The sequence below is a fragment of the Sus scrofa genome, chromosome 11 (assembly GCF_054392235.1).
Source record: "Sus scrofa isolate SSC_HxYL_T2T_F1_AM1 chromosome 11, Sscrofa_HxYL_maternal_Yorkshire_Landrace_v2.0, whole genome shotgun sequence".
NCBI lineage: Eukaryota > Metazoa > Chordata > Mammalia > Artiodactyla > Suidae > Sus > Sus scrofa.
Window position 1 is genome coordinate 78,264,810 of NC_139393.1, and position 27,909 is coordinate 78,292,718.

General features: G+C 44.4%; 1 protein-coding gene across 3 annotated transcripts; it reads right to left on the bottom strand.

Annotated features, from left to right (window-relative positions):
* Positions 1 to 1,018: 1,018 nt before the first annotated feature.
* CCDC168 (coiled-coil domain containing 168) lies at positions 1,019 to 27,711 on the bottom strand. Of its 3 annotated transcripts, none has more exons than XM_084982265.1 (5): positions 27,298 to 27,711; positions 27,128 to 27,161; positions 26,992 to 27,025; positions 23,232 to 23,361; positions 1,019 to 19,359 (listed from the first exon to the last, which is right to left on the bottom strand). In XM_084982265.1, exons 4-5 carry the CDS (start codon positions 23,354 to 23,356, stop codon positions 1,104 to 1,106), a joined length of 18,381 nt encoding a protein of 6,126 aa, XP_084838391.1. In that variant the 5' UTR covers positions 23,357 to 23,361; positions 26,992 to 27,025; positions 27,128 to 27,161; positions 27,298 to 27,711; the 3' UTR covers positions 1,019 to 1,103. The 3 variants fall into 3 exon arrangements, with proteins under 3 accessions (XP_084838391.1, XP_084838389.1, XP_020921551.2); XM_084982263.1 differs by having other exon boundaries at positions 1,019 to 22,938; positions 27,298 to 27,677; XM_021065892.2 differs by having other exon boundaries at positions 1,019 to 23,361.
* Positions 27,712 to 27,909: the final 198 nt, after the last annotated feature.

Below are 27,909 nucleotides of genomic sequence, written 5' to 3' on the forward strand. Positions count from 1 at the left end.
CCTAGCATGAATGTAATGATGATGCAAAAAGTATATAACAAAATGATTAACCTTATGGAATTTTTATGAGCCTCCCCCAAAAAGTTTTTTCCCCCAAATGAGGTGAATGCTCTATTTGCAAACTAGAAATAAGCCAGTAATAAAATGCATTCTAAAAAATGCACTTGGTGCTGAAAATTCTGTCCCCCGACCCCCCAAGCACACACATCTGTGTTCTCTTCTCACAACCCCTGGGTCAACCCAGCTTTTCTGGGCCTCCTGCAAGAGTCTAGGGATGGGGGTGGGATCACCAGCCCCGAGGGCATAGGCCGGGGTGCATTGCTGGTAGTGTCCAGGCCACACTCCGGCTCTCTATCACCTCTGTCAACAGGTGGACCGGCTCCATCCTTTGCCAGGGGTCTCGAAGCCCAGGGCGGCAACGTGCACGTGCAGGTTAAGAGGAAGGCAGGCAGTTCAGACGCTTTGCAAGGTGGCGCCCTTCACCTGGCGGCACCACGGGGAGGCCCCCTGCCCTCCCAGAGGCTGTTCCCACGAAGCAGCAGGTGCTATGGGCTGAGGTCCCTATCTGATGCTCTGGCCACGGCAGATGGCGAGTGGGCAGGGGTCCCGGAGAGCCTGTGGGTTCCACTTGCGCTTGGGGGTGAGGACAAAGACGTCAGAGGAGTCTGGGCTCTCAGATCAGTATTTTGTGGCATTTGATACTGGTGAACCCTCGCTGCTACTTGAGACCGTCTCCCTTTCGTTTCTATATCCTCTTACCTTTCTGGTTATTCTCCCTCAATCTCATTAATGGGCTACAGTTCCCCTGACTCACCCTTCAGTCCTTGGGGTGGGGTGGGAAGGGGGCCTCGGCATCTGTGGGCTTCTCTGGGAGTTACAAGGATGCAGCACAAACTGAAAGGAGATCTCAGGCGGGGTTGGACCAAACCCCAAATCATCGAGTTTCCCTCCCTTCCTTCCAGAACTACTGCAGAAATGAAAGGTGTCAGCTTAGAAAACACTGCGTGCGGAAACCATCTGACTTTACAGGATTTTATTTTTTCAAAGACTATGATAGCAACCAGCTTTCCCCTCGAGATGAGACGTGTCTTGATGTGACAGTATCACTGTGGATGAACTAGGCTGAAGGATTCTAACAATGACCCCAGCAGCTTTTTGGATGAACTCCATATGCTGCAAGAACTTGAAATCTTGGCCACCAGTGGAACTCTGAAGTTTCTCTTCCTCAAAGTTTTGGGGGGAACAGTCCAGCGAATGGTTTGGGGTGTAATCCCCAGGGAGTCTGCTGGTACACAGGCATAAAAAAATGGCTGGTTTTGCTTTGTTTCGGAATAGAAGTCCATGTCCTCTTGAAGAGGTTTCGATGCTGATTTACGTTTGCTTGGGACATAAGCTGATCTTTCTGACTCATAATCCCGCCCCTTCTTCTTCCTTGTGCGTTTCTCTGTGCTCTGTGTATAACTGCGGTCATATTCCCAAGGACTCTTGTCCTTTCTAAGTGAGTCCAGCTTGGCCTTCCTTCCTTCTTTGCTGTCCAAATGCCTGTGAGGTCTGCCTTGGCTTTTTGCAAGATGCAGTTTAATATTGGCCTCCGTTAAGGGAACTACAGAATAACTTTTTCTGCTTCTAGTACTGGGTGAAAGGTTCTCTTCACTGAATGGACTGGACGATGATCCAGATGGATTGTCTATAGTATTTAAGGAGCTGTCACACCTCGAGTCAGGAGGGCGATGGCGCATTTTGGAGGATGACCTGTGTTTCCTGCTTTTGTGGGATTCGTAAGAAGGTGGTGTCACAACGGAGGACAGTTTTTGACAGCCTTTAACATGATGGGAACCTGAATCGTCCCTGTGAAATGGTTGTAAGCCAGTGTTGACCTTTTTCTTCTTGTAGAGGAACTCCAAAGGCAGGCCTTCCTGTAATTCAAATAGAATATTCTGCGACTCCTGACTTAAATAAGAGTTGGCATCTAAAAACAGACATTCTTCACTCTCACGTGCACGGAGAGCTGAGCATCCCTCAAAATTATCTGAACTCACGTTATTTGTCTGACTGTCAGTAAAATCTTCGAGACTCTGAACTGACCGAGCATCAGCCAAATCGTGATCCTTTTCTTTAGTCTTTAAATCAACAGATTCACATGCGTTTGTGTCTTGAAACCACACATGGCATTGTTTCTCTTTTTCTGGAGCCACGTGAGAGGTTAACTTTGGAAGAGCTGTAGTGTCTCTTTTCTGCGCCGTGCTGTGTTGATCAGAGTCAGAAGTGCCCTCCTGGGTGGGCCCCAAGCATTTTCTGATTAAGGATGAGTTTTCACGGAGACTTTGCTTTTTGAACGAGATGTGTTGTTCCAACGGTTCTGCATCAATGGAAAGACCACCACTTTCTCCACCATCATCCACTTTTTTACATAGGGCCACTGTCTGTAATTTAAGAATATGTTTGGGGAGTGCCTCTGGCTTAGGGAACATACTTTGGGCTGGAAGGCCCAGGAGAAAACGAAGGTATTTGTATCGCAAATTAAGATCTAGTTGATGAAGAGATTTTTCCTCAAAAAGTAACACAATTCTATTTTTTTGTCTTGGTATTTTGACATCTGAATGGATACACTTAGATAAAGGTTTCTGTCCATCCTGAGCATTGGCCATTGTGTAAGATTCTCTCATCATTTGGGGAAAGGCTTTCATCTGAATCTCCAATGTTTTCATAGAAAAGTGAATGAGAAGTTTGTTTTTTCCTTCTACTGAGTAGTTTTGGAGAATATGAGGTAATGGCATCTCTCTAGCAGAGGTCAATGGAGATGTCTTCCTTTCTAGCTCATTTAGAGTCTTTGACTTTGTAATGATATCCTCACGGCCACTTGAAACGTTAACAGTCAGCGACTTCATATGGCTGGCAGGAGGTGAGTCTTGTGTGTATTTGTGTTTGAGGTTAAAGTCTATGTTATCAGTTCCTTCCAGAGACAAAAAGCACATGTTTTTATGTTTTGGATTGAGCCTCCAACTGTTATATTTCGAAATAGCCTGATGTGGATAACAGTTGAACTCTTGGAAGGATCGTTTTACCATCTCTGGTATCAGATTCTGTTTTATTTCAGGTGCTTTTGATGCTAAATGACTGGTGAGCTTGTTTTTTCCTTTGCAAGTCAAGTTTTCTAAAATAGGTTTGGGCCGCAATTTGAGATGTACTGTCATGGATGTTGCAGCCGGACCCCCTGCAAAAGCTGGCGACTTCCCATCACCGGGTTTGTTGTCCTCTCCTTCTTCTAGGGGATCAGCAAAAGTTTTGTCCTGGAGCATATTTTTCACCTGTGACTCAAAGACATTTTGAACGGCTTCATAGAGAGGCCGCAAACTTTCTGCACTTGGACTATCTATCACTATTTTTATTTCATTACTTTTAAGTTGGGTTGGTACAGACACTGTTCCTGGAGAAGTCTGTTGCTGCTGGACCTCTCGTGTGGTTGTGTCCTGGAGGGGTCCACCGTGATCCCTATGCTCGGGTGACAAGTCACAGTCCACGGTATCAGACAGCTGAGTCTCACATTGTGGTGCTTCTACCCCTGGAGGAGAAATATTCATACTTAGGGTATTTTCCGTGTGAGTGTCCACCTTTTTCTTTGAGTCTTCTGACATGGATGCACACTCTGTAGGTGTCTGAATGGGTTTGGGTGCCTTTTCTTGCTCAATCATAAGCAAGCCAGGTTCTTTTACAGCTCTTGAGATAGCATGCTCTGAAGCAACCCTTCCTTTTGTTTGTGGAGTTAAATTTCTATTGCTTTCGCTGCTGAGGTTTGCTTCCGATTTGACACTAGGACATTTGTGTGTTTGCTGTCCGTCTGTCACAAAGGGCTGAGAATCCCGAGGAACTGTGCTTATAAAATTCTGGTCCCTTTTTCTTACAGCGCTTGAGTTGTCCCTCTCAACAGTTTCCCTAGTATTTGGTGACTTCTCCTGGAATTTTGAAAGACAGGTTCTCTTTGCTTGTTCTTGGATTGTCTCAGATTTTACTGTTCCTTTAGGCTGAGATGGACTCATGGAAATAGAAAGACTTCTGATAAATATTTCTGAGGCTCCTTCGCTCCATGAAGCTGTCTTTGGTTTGTTAAAGTTATACTCTAATTTCTTTCTATTGCTTGGAGTACTATGTCCTGTGTTGCCTAGAATATGGAGAATTGGATGCTTTGGGATATTCATATTTACATGTTTAGAGCTCAATTCTCTTTTCAAATCTGCTACTGTTAATCTGCCTTTCTGGTCTCCAAACTTGGAAGGTAGAGGAATATAGGCATAAAATGAACCCAGAGTATGTTTTTGAAACATTTTTTGTAGCTGAATATTTTGTTTGGCACCAGACACTTCTCGTTCCTTTTTATGTTTTTGCTTGATTGGGCAGCTGTTTGGCACACGAGTGAATACCCGGGTCTTAACTGCAGGTTCCTCTGCCTTTGGAGACACAGTGCGCAGATTTATTGTATTGCTTGTGTCCATTTTTATTTTGTCCTTCTCCAGATTAACAATGGTTCGTTTGCGCATTTCTATTTTGTCCTCTTCCAGACGGACAGCTATGTTTGTATCTATTTTTAATATTCCTTCTTTCATTTCTAATTTATTTTGTTCGAAATGGATAGGAGGGCTTGTGTCCGTTTTGGTTTTTTTCTCCAGATCTCCAGACTGAAGTGGAAAAGTAAAGCAGGAGGAAAAAGACTTCTGGAGCAGGTCTAAATTGCGTGCCTCTTGTTCTGGAACAATTGGTGCCTGCTCTTTTTTCCCGTTTAGGGCATTAAACTCTGTAACACCAATATCTGTGCCTCGTAGTGTCTGTAGTCCAGGGTACACTGTAGTTTGCTTGTGCATATCTATTTCCAGCGGTGTCCTCTGCTTTCCGTTTGGAAGTGGAATCTTCAGAGAAAGGCTAGAATCCAGCCTGGTCTTCTGTCCACTCCCAGACCGCAGCACCACTTGCTTTTTCAGGAAAATTTCTTGTTCTGTATTTGGGGAGGCATTTGAACGTGTGATATTCATTTCCTCAAGGGATTCCTTTGTCTGTGGGTCTAACACGTTGGGCGGGGACATTGTGCTTATTTTTTCATTATTCTGTCTGTCTCCCTCGGGTCTGTCAAATTTATATGCACCTGCAGACCCCGGAGATGCTCTGGATAAAGTGTCACACTGGTGGGCACCTTGCTCTGCAGCAGGACATCCTTCTGCACTGACTGGGGGGCCCAGGGGGGCATGTATGTCCTTGGGTGTTTTCCTTGGTAGTGAAACTAACACCGGAGGGCTTATTTTCTGGGTTAAGTTAGTCATTATTTCCGTTTCTTTCTTCAGATTTTCGATTGTAGTTAGATCCATGATGGGGAAGGAAAGAAAGGTAGTGAGAGCTTCTGCTCTGTATTTTTCTTGCGGATCCTCTGGCCCTGTCAGGAAACATTCCAGCCTCTTCTCACTTCGGATGGCACCAAAGCCTGTGAAATAAAAGTCCTCCTGCTGTGAATTGAAAAGAAACCGACTCAAATCTTCTTCGGATCTGACTCGTGGAGGGTCTTTCCTGCGCTGTACACTGACCATGAAGTTGGAGGTCCACTGTCGGACCTCTTCCGGCACCGAGGGTTTTGTATGAACAGTTTCACCCTCGCCAGCAGCCGTCTCTCTCGTGGCTGTTTTCCGGGTGTCTGCTGATGCCTGGAGATTCCGCTGTGCACAAGAGGATCTCCTGATTCCTGATGCTTCCTTGTCTGTTTTGCTGCCTGAATCTAGATAAAGGGGAGGTGAAGGGATGGAAAGGAAAGTCCTTGTCAGGACCACACCTGGCCCAGCTGGACCTTTGTGCCTTTTTTCCTCCGGCTCTTTAATAACATTCAACACAAACTCCCTTGTCCTCAGGATGTTGGAAATCGGTGAGGCCAGTGCCTCTCTGCGGTACGTCTTGAGCCGCAGATCTACTTTGGTCACAGCATCCTTTTTTTCTTTCTCTGACACGTGCTGTTTCCTTTCTATTACATTCCCACCAATTCCCTTCGTACCTGCTCTCTCCTTTCTTTCTGATAATGCTGAAAGCATTTGTGGGAGGAGAGAGGGCCTTTTAATTCCAAGCCTTCCTTCGTCTACCTGTGTACCTTTATCCAATTTCGGCTTAGCGGGAGGTTGGGAAACATGAATTTTTCTTACCGCCAAGCAGGGCGGTTCCCCTGGGCCTTCAGGTGCCTTGGGCCCTCCCCCCGCAACGTGCAGATACAATTCTGTTCTGTGGAGCGTATGCGAAGGGGCAGGTTTCCTGGACCCCAACGTCCTGTCTTTGGTTTGTGTTGCACATCTTGGGTCTGCTGCGCTCGCTCTGTCCCTCTCTGCTTTCCCAGGCGTACGTTGCTCCTTGGTTTGAACGTGTCTCACGACATCACTACTAACTGACTCTGTATGTACGACTGCTGTTGATAGTCTCGGCAAAACAGACCTTTCATGCATGGCTGGCATGTCATCACCGACCTGTACTTCCTTATCTGACTTGAAGGTGAAGGTAGACAGTGATGAAGACGTGGTCTGGGTTTGAACAGCTCTGGTGATATTACCACTAACTGACTCTGTACGTGCTATTATCTCCCCTGCATTTGATCTTCTCGGCAGAACAGACCTTTTGTGTACACCTAGCATGTCATCACCGACCTGTACTTCCTTATCTGATTGGAAGGGGAGGGGAGACAGTGAAGAAGACGTGGTCTGGGTTTGAACGTCTCTCCTGAGATTTCCACTAACTGACTCTGTGTATGCAACCTCCCCTGCATTTGATCTTCTCGGCAGAACAGACCTTTTATGCACGGCTGGCATGTCACCACCGACCTGTACTTCTTTATCCAGTCGGAGGGGGAGGGGAGACAGTGATGAAGACGTGGTCTGGGTTTGAACAGCTCTCGTGATATTGCCACTGACTGACTCTGTACGTGCTATTGTCTCCCCCGCATTTGATCTTCTCGGCTGAACAGACCTTTTGTGTACACCTAGCATGTCATCACCGACCTGTACTTCCTTATCTGATTGGAAGGGGAGGGGAGACAGTGAAGAAGACGTGGTCTGGGTTTGAACATCTCTCCTGAGACTTCCACTAACTGACTCTGTGTATGCAACCTCCCCTGCATTTGATCTTCTCGGCAGAACAGACCTTTTATGCATGGCTGGCATGTCACCACCGACCTGTACTTCTTTCTCCAATCGGAGCGTGAGGGGAGACAGTGATGAAGACGTGGTCTGGGTTTGAACAGCTCTCGTGATATTGCCACTGACTGACTCTGTACGTGCTATTATCTCCCCTGCATTTGATCTTCTCGGCTGAACAGACCTTTCATGCGTGGCTAGCACGTCACCACCGACCTGTACTTCCTTATCTGATTGGAAGGAGAGGGGAGACGGTGATGAAGGAGCCCATCTGGTCAGAACCCTACCTGGTTCATCTTTACTTTCCTGCTTCTCATTTTCTGCACGTTTGGAGGACTTGAAGTTTCTTCTCTCCGTTCCACCCTCTTCCTCGTTCGGGGGCAAACGTGTTTCTTTTTGCGGACTACTGGCAGTTGGGTCTGCGTGCAGCTCTTCCTCAGAACCCAGTGATTTCTGGGCGTTTACTGGGGAGGACGTCTGCGTGCCCTCTTCCCGGACGCTGGGCTTTTCATTGGGGCGGGGAGGGAAAGAGGCGGACGTGCAGGTCTCAGCGAGCGTTACATCCTTCGGCTGCCATTTACCTTCCTGAACTTTCCCCTCTTGCTCTTTAGTTTTCTGCTGCAGGTCCCTTAGATTCTGTGTAAGTAAAAGAGGTGATTCCTTTGCTTTCAAATCCAGGTAATGGGGGTCCGGCCTACTGCAGGTGTCCACATTTCTCTCTCTGTCCGTCTCTCCTCTCTGCAGAATGTGTTCTTTCGATTGTTTTACCTCTGTGGCAAGTTCTCCATCAGGGGTTTTAGCATCTTCTGTTTTCACTGCAGGCGATGACTGCTTGGACTGCTCTTGGGCAAGAGGCACTTTTGTCATTCTTATCATGTACCTCTCTCCCGGTGAATCAGGTTGACAGTATTGCAGAGTCAGTAAAGAAGTACAGATGTTTTTCAGTTTTGCCACTAGGTCCCTGTCCTCTCTCTGCACCTTTTTCTTTGGCTCTCTGATTTCCCCCCGCAATTCTTTGGTATCAAGTAGATAGGAAAGTGGAAATTCCTTTGCCTTCTGATGCACAGGTACTGGGGGCATCTTCTCTTGAGTAGCTGTTTTGAGTCTCTCTTCTTTTAGCATGAAACCATCACAGGACTTAGGATCTGCTTTTGTGCTTGGAGTGAACGGATCATGGATCTTCAGTGGTGGAAAACAGGATCGTGTTATTCCTCCAGTGTCTTCCTTCCCACGTCTGCTAGGGTCCCATTTCAGGCGGGATGAAGGAGGTAAGGAAGCACACGGTTCCCTCAGGGCCGCTTTCGGCTCACCTCTGCCCTTCTGAGCCCCCTTCCCTTGCTCTCTGACATCCAAAGGTGGCCTCTTTCTACTGTGTGGATGGCTAAGTGGGGATGTGTGGGCTTCCAAAGTTACTACTCTGGGGTACAATCTATCGTTCCCGTCTTTTGCTTTTACGCTGACCATTGCCTCTTTATATGGCACAAGTCTATTAGCATGTATTATGACATTACATGAGCTAATACCGTGACTGGAATCGGTACACCTGATGCTTCTTGCCCCTGAGGACTCAGGGAGCTGAAATGGTGAACGAGAGGATCCAGCTGTTATGAGCAAGTCCTTGTCTCCTTTGGCCCCTGCATCCCATTTTCGGTGAGATGGAGAAGGCGAGGAAGGAGGAGTTTTTGTTGGAGCCACATCAGCGCCTTCTGCTCTTCCCAGTCCCTGCCCTCCTCTGCCCTCGGTGCACGACTCTGCTTCCTTTCTCCTACTCAGAGCACCGTGCTCAGCGTCACTGAGCACACCAGGAGGTGTGGGTGTCTTTGCCTTGAAATCTCTGCCACTGGGGCACAGTGAGACGCTCAGGGCTGCTGTTTGCACTCCGTCCTTTTCTTTCCATGGTGGATACCGTTCTCCTTTCTTTCTGTGGCTATCCGTCCACTTTGGAGGTGCTGTTTGCACTGAAAGCAGTGGGTCTTGGGGCTCAGGAGGTGGCACAAGATTCCTTAGGATTCCTGGTTCACCCTCCTCTTCTTTTATTGTGTCAAATTTAAGATGAGTGGAAGAAGTGGCAAAAGGACAAATTTTGCTCAGAAGCACAACTGTGTCCTTGCTACCTTCCTGCCCCCTCTTCATCTGCTCTCTGATGCTCACTTGAAGTTTCTTTGCTTTGAGTATTTGGAAAAGGGGTGATTTCTTTGCCTTCAAAGCTAGGCACTTGGGATGCATTAGGTCTTCCATGAAAATATTTGCTTTATCCTCTTCTTTCTGCCTCCCGTATTTAGTTCCTCTTGAATTTCTTGAGATGTAATTCACAGGTGACACTGGATGGGTGAACTTCTCTGCGTGTGATGATTCTCTGGGCCAGGAGGGTGGAAGATGGAGTCTTATTATTCCCTGCCCCTCTTGCTTGCCTTCTGTATCTTTGTTTACTGGGAACTGACGCAAACAAGGTGCTGTCAGAACTTTTCTTTCCTGTACTTCTGCCAAGTTTTTTCTCCTGTTTGTCTGTACTTCTCTGACTTGGGGGTCCCGCGTCCCAGGGGTACTGGGTTCACGTGGATGCAATGATATCTTTGCCTTGGAAGGTGTTCCTTTGGGGTGTATGAGAGAGTTCGTATTGACGGCTTTTCCTCTACCCTCTCCTTTCTGGGGCACATGTTTTTCTGCTTCTTGCACAGCACTTGTGATAACACCCTCAGTGGACTCCTTGTTTGCTTTTTTCACCACAGCTGGTAATTTCTGGTGTAGCAGTTCCGGAAGAGAGCATCTTGTTGTGTCAGCTCTGTAGTCTGCTTTTTTAATGCTTTTATCCAATTTTACAGAAGTAGCAGGTATGGAAGTACAGGTCAAAACCACATTTGGTTCACCTTTCATTCTTTGTGTTTTTTCCTTGTTTTCTTTGATGTCCAACTGGATTTCCTGTGAATCTGGTGATTTCTTTCTCCTCAAAGGCATGACTTTTGCCATTTTTCCTCTCTTCTCTTCTTCCTGTGTTATATGTTCTTTGGCTTTTTCTACACCATCAACAGACTTTTGACGTGCTACTTTTCCCCGATCCGATGGCTCCTGGGGTTCTGGGTGTAGGAAAGGGGATCTTGTGCTTCTGAGCATGACCGCTTCTCCTTTTCTTCTTGGGTCCACTTCAGAGGAAGGTGGAGAAGAGGTGGAATCATGAGATTTTCTTTGAATCCCAACTCGTTCATCTTTATCTTCCTGTACCTTTTCCTCTTTTTCTTTAATGTTCAACTGTAATGCCTGTGTGACTGGAGACTGGTTCGCCCCCAAAGCTCTTTTTTGGGGAGGCCTTCTCTCTTCCAAGGCCCTTGCCATTTCATCTTCATTCTTCCATAGCCTATATTTTGCTCTTTTTATACTGTGTAAAATAGCATCTGTTGGCTCCTGGCATACTGTCATTGCATCTGACAGTTCCTGGAGGGTCAGCGGTGGAAGGCAGAAGCCCGTTATTCCCTGCACGCCTGCCTCTTCTCTCAGCCCGGGACCTCGTTGTTCCAGGTGAGGGGAAGAAGGGATGCAAACATGGGGCTTATTCCGAACAACATCTAGGTCACTTTTATCCTCCTGCATCATTTTCTCTTGTTCTTTATTTTTCCACTGTGGTTCTTTTCCATGAGGTGTATGTTTAAAAAGTTTTTTCTTCCTTTTCAAAGTGGCACTTTCGTGGCCCCTTAAAGCTTTCATATATACTATACTGTCCCCATCTTCCTCCTTTTTCTGTGGCAAATATTCTGCGTCTATTACGTTGCTTAAACTTTCTCTATTAATTGACTCTGCAAATGATGCTCTCCTAAGATTTGATGACGCCTGGGCCTTTAGGGGTGGAAGGCAACTCCTTGGTATTCCTGACTCATCTTTTGCTAATTTTATTCTTGAACTCAGATTGGAATGTGCTAGAGATGTTACGTTTGTCAGTTTCATACCTGCCTTACCTTCGCCTTTCTGCACCTTGATCTCTTGCTTTTTAACGTTCAACAGAATTGGCAATTCCATTTCACTGGGTATAGGTGACAGCGATGATTGCTCTGCCTTTAAAATAATGCTGGGCTCCATTCTTCCCTTCATATTGATTCCTTTTAGTCTATCATTTTTCTGGGATATAGGTTGTTTTGTTCTTTTTACATTATTTGAGAACCTCTCATCAATTGTCTTTTTATTCAATTTGAGGTGAGGTAAGCAAGGGATGAACTCATATATATTTGTCACAACCAAATCGGGTTTGACCTTTCTATGTTCCACATATGCCATTTTCTCTTTTATGTTCCATTGATGTTCTGGTCTGTTGCCTGGGGTACTATAGTCAGCGGTATCAAATGTATTTGAAAATACTGATTTCTCCAACATCAAAGTTCTTTGGGGGCATGTTATACCTTTCTTAACTCCTTGTTCTACCTTATTCTTCCGTCTTTTACTTCCAGGCCAAAGAGGCATATAGATAGGAAGAGAATGTAAAAATAACCCAGGTAGATATACCTGTTTCTGTACTCTTTTTTGATATGCTTTCCATAGTCGCATCTTCTTTCTAACTCTTAGCTTGGGAGAGATACCATTGGATATTGAATCAATTATCTGCTCCCCACCCGATGACTTCTTTCCTTTCAGAACTGAGACATTCTGATTTTTTACAGTGCTGATTCTAAATGATTCTAAAGGAAGCCTTAGGTTTTGGTTTTTTCTTTGCCTTGGAGGAATCAAGGGTACAGTCCATTCCAGGCCATACTGACATCTTGTATTTAGCTGATCTTCAGAAATCAAGTCTTGTTTGAGCCATCCTCTTGTCTCGCTTGACACATTACCCATTTCTGATAACGCTTCCTTTGTCGGGGGTGTCAAATGTGATGGGGGCCAGGGATCATTTTGAGGGTAAGATGTATGCTCCAGAAGATACTCAGAGGGAATCCACAGGTGCTGCTGTTTGTGTTCTATACTAGGTAAGCTTTGTCTTTTTTCACTTTTTTGACTATAGCCAACAATAAGGTCCTTTCCTTTTAATGCTTCCTTAGTCTGTGGAGTTGAATATTCAAAATGCATCATCCTCAGGTCATCTAATTTTTCTCGCTGCACTGGGGTAGGAACTGGAAGTAGACATGCTTGGGAGTGAAACGCAGACTTCAGAAGAGCCTCAAATGTACATTTCTCTTGCTGTTCTCCTTGTCTAGTAACAGGCGAACCAATTCCTTCTGCGCTTGGAGTGTAAGCCACAGTGCTAACTCCTTTTTCCAATGCCTTCTTCTCATATGGCGTGTTACTTTGAAACACAGTTCTTGAAGGGTGAGAAGTAAGATTTGGACAAATATGCTGTGTGCATTCTGGTTGCCCTCCTTCTTTTCCCACAACAGGCAAGCCCAGTCCTTCTGTGTTTGGAGTGTGGTATGTTAGATCACCTACTTCCTTTACTGCTTTCTTTACCCTTGGCAATTTAATCTGAAGTGTAGCCGTCAAAGAATCAGAAACAGGTGTTGGAAGAGCCTTGCACATACTTTCCTGTGGATGTTCTCTTCTTCCTCCAATACGCAGATTAACTCCTTCTGAGCATGGAGGTTGATCCACTGGATTATCTGCTTTGCTTGATGCTTCCTCTACCACTGGGCTCAAAACTGTCGAACTCATTCCTTTTGCTGAGCCTTCTTCCTGTAGCGTTTCAATATGGAGTTGATGCAATATGCAAGAGGAGATGGATTTGAGAATACTTTCTGCCTTCTGGTTAGAGCTCCTTTGTTGTTTTGCCCTCACTTTTTGGAGAAGGTTTATTTTCTGTTCATTTGATTTCGATAGAATATCCATTAACTTTGATTTCTCTTTTCTCCATGGATTTGCATTTGAAACAAATGGGATGCTGACATTTTTTTCCCTTGTTGCATCTACTGTCTGTTTAACAAGGAGAGGTTCCCCACTGGGGCAAGATACAGAATCTTTCTGTGCTGCAGAAACATTTTGCTGGACCTCTACATTTGTACAAAGAAATGTCTGTCCTTTTGAACCCTGTAAGATATCAGTTTCTTTTAATCCTTCTCTTCTCAACAGATGTGAAACACTTTTTCTCTCAGTGTATGCATCGTCCTCAGGGACCTTTCCTGTGTTTTCTGGATGAGGAGTTTCCGCAAGGGGGAAGGTACTAGGCTCCAGATATGAAATGCTTCCTTGTTTTAGCAGTTCCTGCTTCTTGCAAATCTTCAGTTGGGAAGCTGCCAACTCTGGAATTAACACAGTCTGTCCTTCTGAACTTAGTGACATGTCAGTTTTCTCAAATACTTCTCTCCCCTTTGGAGCTGAAACGGATCCTTGGACAATGGCCTCATCTCCCTTCTTTGCTCTCTGTGCAGTAAGGAATTCATGTTTTGTATGCATTCTAATATTCGAGATGTCAGACATAGCGCCACTGGTTTCCCTCTTTTGTGAGAGGACATCAGGATATACTTCTCTTTTCAAGTCTACTGTGAATTTGACATGGTCCGTTTCTTTTTTCAGCTGCTGGCTAATCACAAATCGGTATCTACACTGTGGGAGAAGGTCTGCTGAAGCGACTTGGTTTTCTTTTTGCTCTCCAACGTACCATCTCAGTGTTTTACTATTTCTTGATATAGCACTCTTACGCATGGACTGTGAAAATGCCATCTGTCTTTGGCTGAGGGATTTCTCCAGCGTGGGCGGTGGAGGGCTGTGTACCAGCTTTGGTGGCTTGCCTTTTTCCCTCTTCCTTTCCATCAACTCTCTAATTTTAGATGGAATAAGTCCACAGTCACAAATAGTGTTCAGAACCAACTCGGCCTCAGCTTGAGCTTGCCGGAACCCCTTCTGTTTCTGGATGTAACGTCTCATGTCCTCTTTGTTGCTTTGGCTTCCATATCCTATGGTGTTACACGTCAGAGAAACAGGTGGTTTCTTTGCCTTAGATTTTACCTGCTCGGTATATGTAGTGTTTTTCATGCTTGCTGTTTCTGCTTTAGCACTATGTTTTATGATTTTAGGGTATTTAAGTGCATAGGCATAAGCAGAATCCTGGCTGGTTCCTGGGACGCATGGTTCTTGCTGTTTCTTTTGCCCTCTTGGCGCCGTGTCTTCTCTTGGCTGTAATGAACCACTACACTCTCTTACGTTAAGATAACGCATCTCAATTAATGACTTATCTGCCTTCGGAATCAGTATCTTGGCCTTTCTTACGAAGTCATTTTGATTCCGTGCCTTTTCCTTAGAAATAGGACTCTCCCGTTTCCTCCCAGGCTTACCATCCCAGGGATCACCACATTGTGTGGAGCCAGTCTCTGATTTCTGGGCTTTTGGCAATGGAGTCTTTGGATCTACCATGTACTGAATTCCCCCCTGGTTATGAAGACTTGTCTTCAATGTCTGTACTTGGATAAAGTTCATCACGTTTCTAGAAAGAGGTTCCAAGATGGTTTCTCTAACATGTTTTTCTTGCCTCTTCTTTTGCATTGCACAAGACAAATTCCAAGTCCCTCTGGCTTCTGAACTATGCATTTTAGATTCTGATTTGCAAGGGTCAAGATTTTTCATGTGGTGAGAACTGAAATGGAAGCATTGGCTACTCTGTGGAACCGATTCTGCTAATGTATCTGGGGTATTTTTCTCTTTCTTTTCACAGGGCACGTGTGTGTTCCCTGTGTTGCTGGATCTGCTTTGTGTAACCATCAAATCAGCCTCCCATGCTCCCCCATCACATGGTGGTTTCTCTAGCTGTGCAGAGGTGTGGCTGTGCATTTTTCCTCTTGGGGGATCCATCCGTGGTTTGGGTGTGCCATCCGTTTCAATATCTAGTTTGTTGTCAGTTGAAACAGGTGTGGGGGATGAAAATGCCTCAGTCATGCTTTTACTGTGCTGCACGTCTTTTATCATAGGTTTTAACTTGCCTTCCTGTCCATTTCTACAGCACAGGTTACCGTGCTTGGTGCTATTAAGGACCTGTGAACAAAGAGGTTTCTTTGCCTTCATGGTTCTACATTCGGCACCCTTGAGATCTTTTCTTTCTGGAAATGTGAACGCCTTTTCCTGCCTTTCAGATTCAGATAAAAAAGACGTCATGGACAGTGCTAGTAAATCCCGCTGCAGCTCCTTATGTTTCTTGGCAAAATGACCATCCACGTTCCTGCTGGAGCTTTCATCATCTGGATCTTCAAGCACTGAGATCTCTGAGCGTGGGTATTTTATTACTTTTTGAGTGTCTGTGTTTTCCTCCTTTTCTTCACGCTTCAGGGAACCTGCCCCGGGAACATCCAGCTTCCTTGCCGGGGCCCCACCAGATGCAGGGCTATACTCTGCCTCAGCAACAGCAAGACCACCAGACATGGCTTTCCCTCTTTTTGGACAGGAGATCTTTTCACTGGGTCTGGGTAGTACCTCTGTTTGTGGTGGGATAATCCTCAGCTTTTCCGTTGGAAATGGAATTTTCAGAAAAGAACAGGGAGACTCTAATATATTTTCTGAAACCAGTGTGTGTTGCTGCACTTGTTCCTCTGTCACAAGCATAGTCTGATCTTTTCTACTTCCTGTCCTAGGCAGGAATTTTAGACGTGCTTTGATTCTGACTTCATTGCCCTCTGTTTCATTCTGCCATCTGGATTCCGACGTGTTTCTCGAGGTGCTCCACTTACTAGAGGAATGTGTACATAGTTTCTTTCCTTCGTTTCGTTTCAGCTCTATAATACTGCTTTTTTTTCTTAATGGGCATTTCTTTGCTTTCAATTTTTTGTGTGTTCTGAGGGCAGGTGGCCCAGGCGTAGGTGGGAAAAAGGTGTTCGCAAATGTGCCTGGCATACTTTGAGAGAGTCCTTTGGCTGTGTCACCCAAGATGTAGATCTGTTTCTTTCCACGGGGTGGGGCACCAGACCTAGTGGTACTCGTTGTCTTGAAAATCACTGCCATCTGTGCTTGTCCAATTCTGGACTTAGGGGTCCGTGCGGCACTTCTCAGCCCTTTAATTTCAGATGAAGCTGGCATGGAGAAGCCAAAAGACTGCAGGGGTCTCGCTTGCAAATCCTCTCCTAACCTTATCTTTCCCTCTGGAACGGCGCTAGAAAGCTTCTTCCCAGGCCCTCTCCCAGATGGGACGTCACTCTGTGCTACAGCAATGAAAGAGCCACGGAGTGACTTCTCTGCCACTGGAGATAAAACGCTTGCACTCCCTGCATCTTGTAAGCCTTTCTGTGTTTTTGTCCTTTTCGGAAGCTTCTCCAATGGAGGGGAATTCAAAGTAGAGCCAGAAGCAGAAGGCGCTACACCTCGTGTGAAAAGCGCGTATTGCTGCAGCTCCTGAGCGATGGTAAGCAATTCTGGGGGTTTTCCCTTTGCTGAATACTTCCGTTCTAGATCTGATTTCACAAGGCGAGGCTCCTTCATTTTATGAGCGTGGACAGTGACCTGCTGAGAATTCCGTGGCCCTGCTTCTCCACTGTGGCCTCTGATTTCCTTCCTGAGGCTTGAGGCCCTGCCCTCCTCACCCGTGGAACCGTCACACCAGGTTCTCTCGCCACCTGATGCCTGTTCTTGCTGCAGCAGCTCACGACTGAAGGTTGTCTTGCAGGGCATCCCCGTCTCTACGTTTCCAGATGTGGGAGAGGAGATGACATTTGGGATGATACCTGCCACAGGCTGGCCTCGTTTCATCATGGTTTTGCAGTGGTGTTCAATTTGTCTGCTGTAGCGTGGCACACCACGCTTTGTGACATCAGACATCTGGGAAATTGGTGCCTTCTTTGCCTTCCAAGGTGTGCGTGTGTGACTCATTCTATTTCTCTTGTCTGTAAGTTTTAAGTCCTTTTTCTTTCTTTTTGACACAGATGAAACAAGTGTGGGTATAACCCCTGCTGGTGATTCATGGGTTAACCCTTCCTTTCTCTCTAGAGTAAGATCGTCCAGTACCCCAGAGTATTTTGCATGAATTAAAAAGTAAACAATCTGTGACTTCCGGGTTTTGGGAGGTAGGGTTTTTAGACAACTGTTTCCAGGGATGTTAAATATCTGAGAAATGGGTGCCTTCCTTGCCTTCATGGCAACACCTCTGGGACTCATTTTACTTTTAAAGGCTCTACACGTAAATGTCTTTCTCTGCCTTTTAGATCCAGATAGATCGGGAGCGGAGACATCCAAAGGCTCCAGCAAAGTTGCTTGTAGATCTTTTGGAACCGCTGCCTTCCCCTCGTGACTCTGACGGGGATGGTACTGTTCCCCTGTGTGGCTCCCACGCCTTGGGACACTGGGTCTCCCTGTATCCGTTGAAACACGACCTGTTCGTGATTCCTTTGACGTCAGAAGAGGAAAGTCTGAACTCGCCGTCCGCGTGGTGCCAGTTTGGGACTGGTGGCTTCTCTTGGGCTCCCCTGGCTGCACTGGATCTGCAGGCTGCGTCTGCGGTGGGATGCCTTGTTCTATAACAAACAGAATCTTCCCACGTCCTTTGTTTTTGGATGTGTGAAGGGTGAGCTCCTCGGCCTGGCCCGAACAGAAGATAAAATGTTGGCTGTGCTGGGGGATTACGTTTAATAACATCTCCTGCTCGCTTTCGTCTTCGTCCTCATCTTCAAGATTGGATTCTTCGGTGTCATCTGAAGTCACAGTCCCTTCCTCTGGTGATATCTCTTGCTTTACTTGTTCAGAACTGAGTCTTTTTTCTCCTAACATGTCCATTTCTCTTTCTCTCTTGCTATACCTGTGAGCATCAGGTATGAAATTCAAGAGGGAGTACATGCCGTCTTCCGTTTTTTCCCCTTGGTCCTCCTCTTTCATTTTGGTTGTCCAGTCGCATCCCAGTTCTTTTCTATGGTTTGGGCCGGCACCGCCCTTGATATTGAGCATGTATGATATTGACGGTTTCTTTGCTTTCAAAATTCCATGTTTGGGATTCATGAAGATTTTCCTGTTTGCATGGTGTTTGAAGTTTCTCTTGCTTTTGGATACAGATAAAGCAGCCGAGCAGAGATCTGAAGTCACCCTCTCTTTCTTTTCAATGTCACTAGCTTGTTCCTCCTGATGGTTTACCCCAGAGGGGACACCACATTCTCTTGCAGAAAATACTTTTTCATCAAAGTTTGCTTCTCCTGACATTGGAGGTGAAAACCTAGCAGAGCTGTCTAGCTTTCCAAACTGAAATTGAGCCAATGCAGGGCATGGAGCAGAACTCAGAAGAGTCTGTGTACAGTGTGTTGGTGGTTGTGCCTGCATGTCTATACTTCCTGCCTCTTCCGGTTCCTCATCTGATTTGACAAAGGCATGATCCTTCTTCTGATACACATTGAATATGAAGCCTTGGCTGTTCTCTGGAGCTGGGAAATCTTCCTGTTCCCCTGGCTCCTCCTTCTCATATTTCACATGGTTGCATAAACTACTTGTATCAAGAGAATCTGGGCGACATACTTCCCTTCCATTTGGTGATTTCTCTTGCATTAGCTGCATAAGACTAGGTCTTGTTATCCTCAGCATCTCTCTCTCCACATTTAACCTGGGTACTTTGAAGTGAATGATATCCAAAAATGCAGCTGCTGTACTCTCATTTTGCTGTAGGCTTTTCATCTTTGCTTTAAGGTTGCATTGCAGTTCCTTGTTCTGCAGGCCATCAAGCACATGCAAAATTGACGATGGCTTTTGTTCCCTCATGGTTCTATGCCTACCACTCATTGTTTTTTGCTTCCTTGCTAATTTTAATGTGATTTTCTTTCTTTTAGATTTAGAAACCAAGGGCTCAGCAGAATCAGAAGACTGTAGGAATGTCACTTGCAAATTTGGGGCCAACTCTGAATTTTTTCCCACAAGATAAGCTTCTGGTTCCCTTTCAAGATTTCCACCAGATGGCAAGCCACGCTCTGGGGTAGTGTTTAAAGGTTTCTCAAGTGATGTGTTCCCTGTCTCAGGAGGTAGAATCTCCAGACCCATGGAAGCTATTATACCATCTTCTAGTCTGCTGGTCTTCAGGAGTTCCTTAGTTTCTCTGGGACACATCTGGAGGCCAGCCTGCAAAGCCATTTGTGGAAAGCATGTTTGGTGCTGTCTATCTTGCTCGTGAATGGGTGGCTCTTGTGTTAAATGGTCTGGTGTTGAGACTGGTTCGGTAAAGTGGGTCTCCTTCCCTTGACATGCATTGATCCAGAGGTACTGGGAAGGCTGTGCAGCTGTTCTTAGCAAAGGCTTCTGCTCCTCTTTGTCTCCATCTTGCACGTTTTCTTCTCTGCCACAGAATTCACTGCTCCTGTCAAAGAAATCAACATACCGTGGTCTCCCCACATCTGTGAGCCCGTGGAGCTGAACCTCATTGTAACAGCTGTCTGACTCTCCCTGTAACCTGTTCTGCAGGGGACAGTAAAGGGTATTGAGATATTCATACACCAGTCCATTAGCTTGGTTGATCTTTTTAAACTTGCCCTTGAAGCTGGACTCCAGCTTCTTTCTGTGACGTGAGATATTACACATACGTGAAAGGGATGGCTTCGGTTCCTTCATATGCACAGACTGGGGCTTTACTGTACATCCTAGGAATGAGAATCTTACTCTGTTTTTCTTCTTTTTAAAGTGAGATAAAGCAGGCATGTGGCAATTCAAAGTCTCTCGGACAATTGCTGCTAATTCTGCCTTTGTTTCTGGAAAATAGTAACCCATTTCGCTTGTATCACTTCCATAATCTGGAACATCACGTCCTCTCGTTTGGTTTAAAGGGTCTCTAGTCAGTGATTTTTCTGATGCCGAAGGAGGCATCTCAGAATCTGTAGTGCATCTTGTACCTGTTTGTGTTGTCAGGCTTGTCTTCACATTCGCAGTGTGAAATGGATCCACTATAGTATAGTGAATAGGCTCCACCATGACTTCTGCAACTGTGCTTGGTTGCTGCATTTCTTTCTTTGTTTTAAGCTCTTTCTCTGGATATGCATCTAATCTGAGGTTCCAGCTATCCTGAAGGAAGGCGTCTGGTGAAGCTTTTTTGTCTCCTTCCATTTCATGTTGCAATTTAGCTGCTTTGGGTGCGTTTCCAGAGTCACTTCCCTTATTAATGGTATCTGAACACTCTTCTCTTTTAACTTCTGCTTTCTCTTGTTTCAGCTTGCTAAGACCATGGTCATCTGCATTTAATCTGCTCTGCGTTCTGACATGAGGCAAAACAGACAGACGAGGCTCAATAACGTTCACAAGCCTCTCTGCCACAATTTGATCTTGCAGTCGTTGTTTCATCAGGATTTTAAAACTGCCTTTCAGTCTTCTTCTGCGAAGTATTGGTGGCTTCTTTACTTTCATAATTACACTTTCGGGACCAAGCAAACTTATTGTTCCTGATAATTTGTTTCTGATTCTCTTCCTTTTAAAACCTGATAAAGGAAGCATATGCCTATGGAAAGACTCCAAGGCGACTTCAGGTAAAACTCTCTTTAAGGCTTCCTTTTCTTCTGCAATCTGTTCATCTAGGGTCTTTCTGGGGCTTCTGCCAAATGGGACGCCACGTTCTGCTGTTTCAGTTAAAACTGGTAAGCTTGCTGACACTGGAAGAGGATGCGCGGGCTCTGCAGTCTCCCCCTCGGTAGGTCTGTCTGCACGTGGCTGCAGCTTCTCCACCTGACATGGAGCCACTGTGTAGGATGGACGAGTCCCCACAATTGTTTCTGTAGAAAGAGTTTGTGGTTGTACTTCTAGCTCTTGATTATGACTTCTTCTGCTTTCTGAACTGCTCTGACCTATTTCAAAATTGACATACTTGGGCTTCTGCGTTGGTTGTAGGGTGGACCTGAAACCGTGTGCCAGCTGTGGAACTGCTTCTTGCAAAGCCTGTTGTTCTTCCTCTTTGTCATGTTCTTGTGGCTTTTCAAACATATATCCCTTTTCAACGTATTCCACACTCTGTATCATCTTGTCATCTCGTAACTCATCTTGCTTTACCACTGAATGGCTGAGCCCTATTTCTGATGAATCTGCCTTGGTTTTGAATCTGCTGTGCACGTCCACAGGAGGTGGTTCAGAAATGGCAGTGTGGGTGGCGTCGTGGAATGCATTAGGTATTCTTTTATCTTGCATCTTTTTTATATTACTTCTGGTGTCACGTTCCAGTTCCTCACCTTTGCGTCGGTCAACACATCCTGTAACACTAAGCATTAAGGGTTTCTTTTCCTTCTCACTTACATCTTCTGTACTCTCTTGAATTTTTATACCTGCTGATTGTTCACTGCTTTTATGCTTTTTGGTTCCTGGTGAAACGAGCAAGCTGACATCTGAAGACTCCAGAACAAGTTCCAGAAAATCTTTTTGTTCTTGTGTATTTCCCTTTCGAAAGCACCTCTGCCTTTCTGATGTACTGGTTGCTAAACCCCCTCCATTTGAAAGTGGAAGATATGAATTCTCTGTACTTTGTAGGTCTTCCCATGTTTCCATTTTTTTACCCAAGTCCATGTGGGGAGAGGAAACCACTTTCCACAAAGGTTCTGGTATAGACGCCTCTAAGGGGGTCTCATGCTTTGCCACATGCAGGTCAGCTGTGTTTCCACTATTTGGGACACAGGACGCTGCAGGATCCATTTTCTGTGCTTGTGTAACTGGGTCTTTACGAGACTCTTTATCCTTCCAGGTTGTTTTTATTAGTGGAGAACGAGGTGTTTTTCGTTGATAGGTGCTGGCCATCAAAGACGGTTCTGGCTGAGGTGGGATTTTTGGTGAAATGCTTTTTAGCCCTGTAGTCTCTCTGCCATGTGCCTCTGTATTTTTAGTACTCTCCGAGGTTCCTCCTTTCTTGGTAGACCCTGCATGGCTGACTTGCTCTGCGTGTGGTGATTTATGTTGTTGCTTCAGCAGAAAACGGCCACATCCTATTAAATCCGGCATGGATCTCACTAGTCTTTTCTGGGAATACTTCCTGCTATAAGGAGGAACAAACTTGAAAACATAAATAAGACGCAACACGATACCTGGTATACTTTTTCTTTGATGTAACGCTTTCTTCTTAACGTACCTGTGTCTTAACTTGCTACATTCTGAAGTGTGACACGAAATACCTGTGATTTGAAATACCCGTGAAGTTGGTGTTTCCTTTGACTTCTGAGGTGGAACTCTGAGCCTAAATTTACTTTTACAGTGTAAGCTTTTTCTTCTCTTTTTCTGCCTGTTCAAGGTAGGTGCAAGAGGCACTGAGCCATAAGCGTGATACCGCTTTAATTTCGAGGAAGCAATTTGTTTCCGGCCCTTTGTCCTTACACTCTTTAGCTGTGGCAGGCCTTTAACTACCGACTTTGGGTTCAGAGTTAAAACTAGAAACCTGGCATTCTTAAAAATAGTATTTTCCAACTGGATTAAATATTTAATCTCGTTTGAATCTTCAAACCAAACAGAATATTGGGCCTCATCTAAGTGTTTTTTATCAGAGTCTAGGCCCTCGATGGAATCTTTGGTCTCAACAGAATGTGGGACTTCGACTGACGGTTGGTTCCTGACCATGTCTTTTGTCTGGAAGGAAGCGTGTGTGCTGCTGGAGAGTGGTTTCTTCATCAGCTCTTGAGGCAGAGCAAAGTACCTGGCCTTGACATCAGCATGGCTGCTGATTGATTCCTGGTTGTTAACAGACTCTCGGGCTTGACTAGTAAATTGTGCTTCAGAAAAACTTTGATACTGAGTATCGCTTTGTCCTGGAAAAGAATCTTGCGCTTGGGCAAAAATGTCCATTCTAACAGAATGCTGATTCTGAATCAAGGACTCTTGAGAACTTGAGTACAGATGGGTAGCTTTACTCTCTAACGAAGCTTTGGATTTTAAAGGAATTTGATTTCTCACATTTTCTTCCAGGAGTCTGACTTGGTCTCTAGAAAGAAATAAATGGGCAGGAGGGAATGGTGCCACATCCAGATCTTCACTTTCTATAATGATTCTAGAAGTTCTTGAAAAGTTAAAGTCAGAAGAAAACATTACATTTTTATTTTTGTTGGTTTTCATTATGGAAAATAATTTCTTTGAGGAAAACTGTATTGTTTCGTGTTCACTTTCGGGATAACCTCTACGCCTGAGAAAAACTTCCTGTACTTCAGAATGAAAAAGGGACAAAGACGAGCTAGTCCCATTTGACGATGTCACATGACTTTCACTAAAGTGACTTACTTGATATTTGCCTTCCCCGGGACCTGCCCGCACCGTTTCATCTGCCGGTAAACCTCCGTCTTCAAAATTACTTTCATTTCCTTCCGATGTAAGTGATGAAGGAATTGTCCTTTCTGAAAAGTCATCAATTCTGAAATATATGAAAACAGTGTGAAAATGAACTGTCACTGAAGGTCTATGTCACACGAGAACTCTCTTCTAAAGGAAACCTATGCTCAGTATAGAGATTAGTCAGAAAGTCATGAGCCACGTTACAAAATAAGTCATTGCCTCGTTCCATTCATGTAGTACATCAATCCACTGACAAAGGGAAGTAAATTATTTTCATATCTAGGAGAAGGAGGGATTTTCCCTCAAATACCTGTCCAGAAGTCTACGTTCAGCTGTCTTGTTTGACAGTCAAAGTTGCAGGTTGAGATCATAGCCTTTCACAAGGAATGCCGGTTGGTTTCGGAGAGAAGCCTGCGTTTTAGGGTAGTGCCTCGAAGCATAACTTCGGGTGGAATTAATGACCACGGAAGTGGACCCTCTGATACCCATTCTGCCTCCAGCGATAAGGCGCAGCCTGACAAAGCTCAGACCAACAGCAGCAGCATCACTGGGGAGATGATCAGAAATGCCAACTCCCAGGTCCCACCCTTGACCTCCTGAATCAGATGCCCTGGGGAGGGGGCCCAGAAATCTGAGTCTTAACAAACCCCCCAGGTGATGCTGATACTCCTTAAGTTACCTCAAGGTAAAGCCAACACCAAGAAAGGCAGAGGGAGAGATACAGAACCTTGGTGAGGTACCTGAGCCACTGTATCAAGAAATTTTGAAGCAAATTCTACTTCAGGGTTTCTTATTATATATCATAAAGTCTCTTTTTGGTATGCCAATTTGAATTACAATTTTCTGTTACATAAGAATTAAAATATCCTAAAGATACAGGTAGGATGCATAAGCATTCTGGGGTATCCACGTGACCCTAACAGGCTATCACAGTATCCAGACATAATTAGGATAACATTCCACCAGGACAGGAGTCTTATTCACTTAGGAAAAATATAGAGGAAAGCTGAAAAGAAAAACCAGTATTTTTTCAATTTAATATTATGATTTTAAACACCATAAAACAGTGCTAGATAATTTTCGTATGTGGAAGCAATCCTGCATTCTTGGGAAAAAAATCCCACTTGGCTAGAGTGCATAATCCTTTTAATGTGCTGGTGAATTTGGTTTTCTGGTATTTTGCCAAGGGTTCTACATCTGTATTCATCAGGATATTTTTCTGATCCTTAACTTGTATGCCTTGTATACCTCTTTGTCTTTCCTGCTCTCCGTACTCTCCACTTGGAGAGCTTCTGGATCACATAGCTCCTGGTTTTCCTTCTAACTCACTGGGGGCCCTTATCAGTCTTTGCTGGATCCTCCTCTTCTTCCTGACCTCTTTGAAGTGCCCCAAGGCTCAGTCCTTGCTCCTCTTCTCACAGTCCCTTTGTAATCTCACCAGCTCTGTGGCTTTTAACACTTCCTCTATGCCAGCAACCCCCAAACTCATTGTCTCGACCAGGCATCGCTCCCAAATTATACATTTATATATAAAAGAAAGAACATATTCTCCTGTGTGAAATTCTACAACGATCCCCTCTAGGAACCCAGAGTGAACGCTGCTATCCTTACCAGGGCCTGCAAAGCCCACCCATGATCTGTCACCTGCCCTCGAACCTCACTAATATTCTTCTACCTTATCTGTTAACTCCCCATCCCTTCAAGGCGTCAGTCAAATCCCACTGTATATATTGCACCTACCTCTCCTCCTCTACTTCTAGCATCATGAGTCCTCTTAGTCTGTTCTATTTTTTTTTTTTGTCTTACCATAAAACCTATCACCTTCTGACATATGTTTTATCATATTATTGTTTATCATCAGATTCCCCTGTGACTAAAATGGAAGGTAGGAAGCAGTGTCTGTTCTGTTCACTGATGTCTCTCAAGGGCTTACAGCACACTGTAGCCCCTCAATAGCATCTGTTGAATGGTCATCATAACGCTGGTCTCTTCTGCTACCTCTTGTCCACAACAAGCTGACCCAGACACACAACCCAATCCTTTCTTCAAGTTCAATGAAAGGGGAAAAATACACATATACAAAACACCCATAAATGTAGCTGATTTTGATGAAAAGTTGGAGGCAGATATAGAAGGAAGTTAACTACAGCAATACAAACAATTCCCACTTAACTTTTAGGTATGTCTCTCCATTTTTAAAATGTTCTTTGGCCTCTCTCCTCCAGAGAATTTCAACTGGGCCTTTGAAAATTTAAGAAGAACTCCCCAAACTCCTTGGAAAAGACTGACAGCTCTATGGCCATGGCAACAAGTACTAGAAGTGGTTGAAAATCAGTTAAAACAATCAATGGCATACAGCCATAATATAATCCTATAGTCACAGTAACAAACACCAGATCTGCTTTTAAACAACTTTATCTATCAATGATAACTTGCTTCGGGAAATATGCTTCTGAAACCGTCAGTGACAGCTTTAATCTTTGAAAATCAGGTAATCGGTGGCAGACTTTCCCAGGGACACACTTCCAAGGCTGAGGTCAATCCTGAATCAAACCATTTGCCCCAAACCAATGGATGCAAGGTCAGCAGTTAGCTTTGCTCACTGAGACTATGCCTGGCCAGCACTGCGCTCCCTGATTTCAGATACTGAGTGATGGTCTTGTCTTTTATGCCATTCAGTCCTGAGCCTCAACCATCTCCCCTGCTCCTCCGTCCTTCAGGGGTTACCATCTACCAAGCTTCTTAACAGGGTATAGAAAGTCCCCCAGGACCTGCTCCTGCCTGTTTCTTTACATTCATCTCCCTGACCCATCCCTGGCATTGCAGCAACTCTGAAACAATCATCATTTACCGCACAGACCCTGCTGTTATGTCCTTGCCTCCCATACATGTACAATGCCTTTCTCATCCTCCTCAGTGTCTTTTTCTGACTAATTGTCACTTATCCTTTAAAACTCAGCTTCAGTGTAACCTTCATGAAGCCATCCCAAGACCCCTTTGCTGGCTTAGGCGTCTCCTAAATGTTCTCATAATATTTCCATCACTGTGTTAACATGTTGCAAGCAATCATCCTTCATGTACGTCTCCTCCACAAAATATAAGGTTTTTGAGAACAACGACTATCTTATTCGGATCCCAGAATCAAACACAATGTTCCCTGTATCCCTCTAGACAGAGATATCGAATGATTGCTATGAATGGATTTTGATGAAAACAAAGTACTGCTGGCAAAAAGACCAGTGATGTCAGTATGTGCTCCTAGCACCTTTTTGTCCTTAGGATGCTGATGAGTTCTGATTACATAAACTCCTTTCATGTCATTCTTGCAGCTCAGGGTTTGATCAGTTCACAGTAGGTGCTGAATGAATATTTCTCAACTGAATTATCAGAACTGGCAATTATTACTTCTTCATATTGGAAAGAGGCTGGAGTAGGGAAGCAAGCCACTTAATCTCTCTGAGCTTTATCTTTTTCATTGGTAAAAACAGTAATGATACTACCTCCTTTGAAGGATAATTTCAATATATTAAAAGCCATTAACACAGTTTGGAAAAGAGCAACCACTGAAAAATCAAAATTAGATTGAATTATGATGTTGAACAGCTGTCATCCTCTATACAAATGGGACAGCCCTTTTCTATAATTCAGATGTAATTCTGAATAGAACAAAACCAACCTGTTTCATATAATTTCAAAGTATATCACTTACCTTTCTTCTGAAGATGAATGAATTGACCACTTATCTAGAGATAAATGGGAATTAAAAAAAAAAGTCAGAGCACCAATGGGAGAAGCTCAGGCTGAACAAGTTTTATATTAAAATATGAAATTATAAGGATATTTACCAAGCCTTGGGCTTTTCAGGCAACTGTCTTCTTTCTATTTCAAGAGAGATAATTCAATGTGAGAGGATTAATCCAAATATGAATAGTTATAAAGTTTCACAATTTTAGAAGTCATTCATCGGTGTTATTTTCAAAAATAAGGGAAAAGAAAATCAACCATTTGTTCTTACCTCATGGGCATCTGGATTATCCTTTTCTGGAAGTGCAGCCTTCTTCCGAAAGCAGGTACAAATCTTTATAAGTACAATCTCAAAAATAATTCCCAGGAAAATGATAAAGAAGATTGCTATCCAATTATTTTGAGAAGCCCAGGACTCTAGGAGGTCCCATAATGTCAAAATTGTTTCACTTTCCAACCCACCCTGCACCACTTTTTTAAAGAAATAAAACTGCTTTGACATTTTTATGTAATATGTAAAATAGACTGATGCCTTCATTCCAAAGTCCTCAATCCTGGATGCCCCAAAACACAAAAAGGTGGTTTTCCCATCTCATAACCACATGCAACCATGCCAGAAAAATAATGTCCAGTGCTACGCAGTGTCTTGTCAAGTGCAGCAGATTGCTTTAAGCTTAGGTAAAGTGAGGTACGTGTCATAGTGGGTATTGAACTGAGCTCATATCAACTTACTTTAGCAATAATGAAAGCTCACCAGTGAGACATTTATGATGCTATCAGTAGTTTTTTGATTAAAATTTAAAAATGATCCTCCATTAATTTCTCACCAAAAAGCCACAATTCTATAAACATTTCCTTAGCACAACTGGATGATCACTACCCT

What these genes read in the sequence shown, in the direction of transcription:
- CCDC168 (XM_021065892.2), bottom strand. Translation starts at nt 27,564, where the DNA reads ATGAAGGCATCAGTCTATTTTACATATTACATAAAAATGTCAAAGCAG. An exon ending in CCTGAAAAGCCCAAGGCTTG is followed by an intron (nt 27,026 to 27,127) that starts GTAAATATCCTT and finishes ATTTATCTCTAG; the next exon opens with ATAAGTGGTCAATTCATTCA. An exon ending in CATTCATCTTCAGAAGAAAG is followed by an intron (nt 23,362 to 26,991) that starts GTAAGTGATATA and finishes CATATATTTCAG; the next exon opens with AATTGATGACTTTTCAGAAA.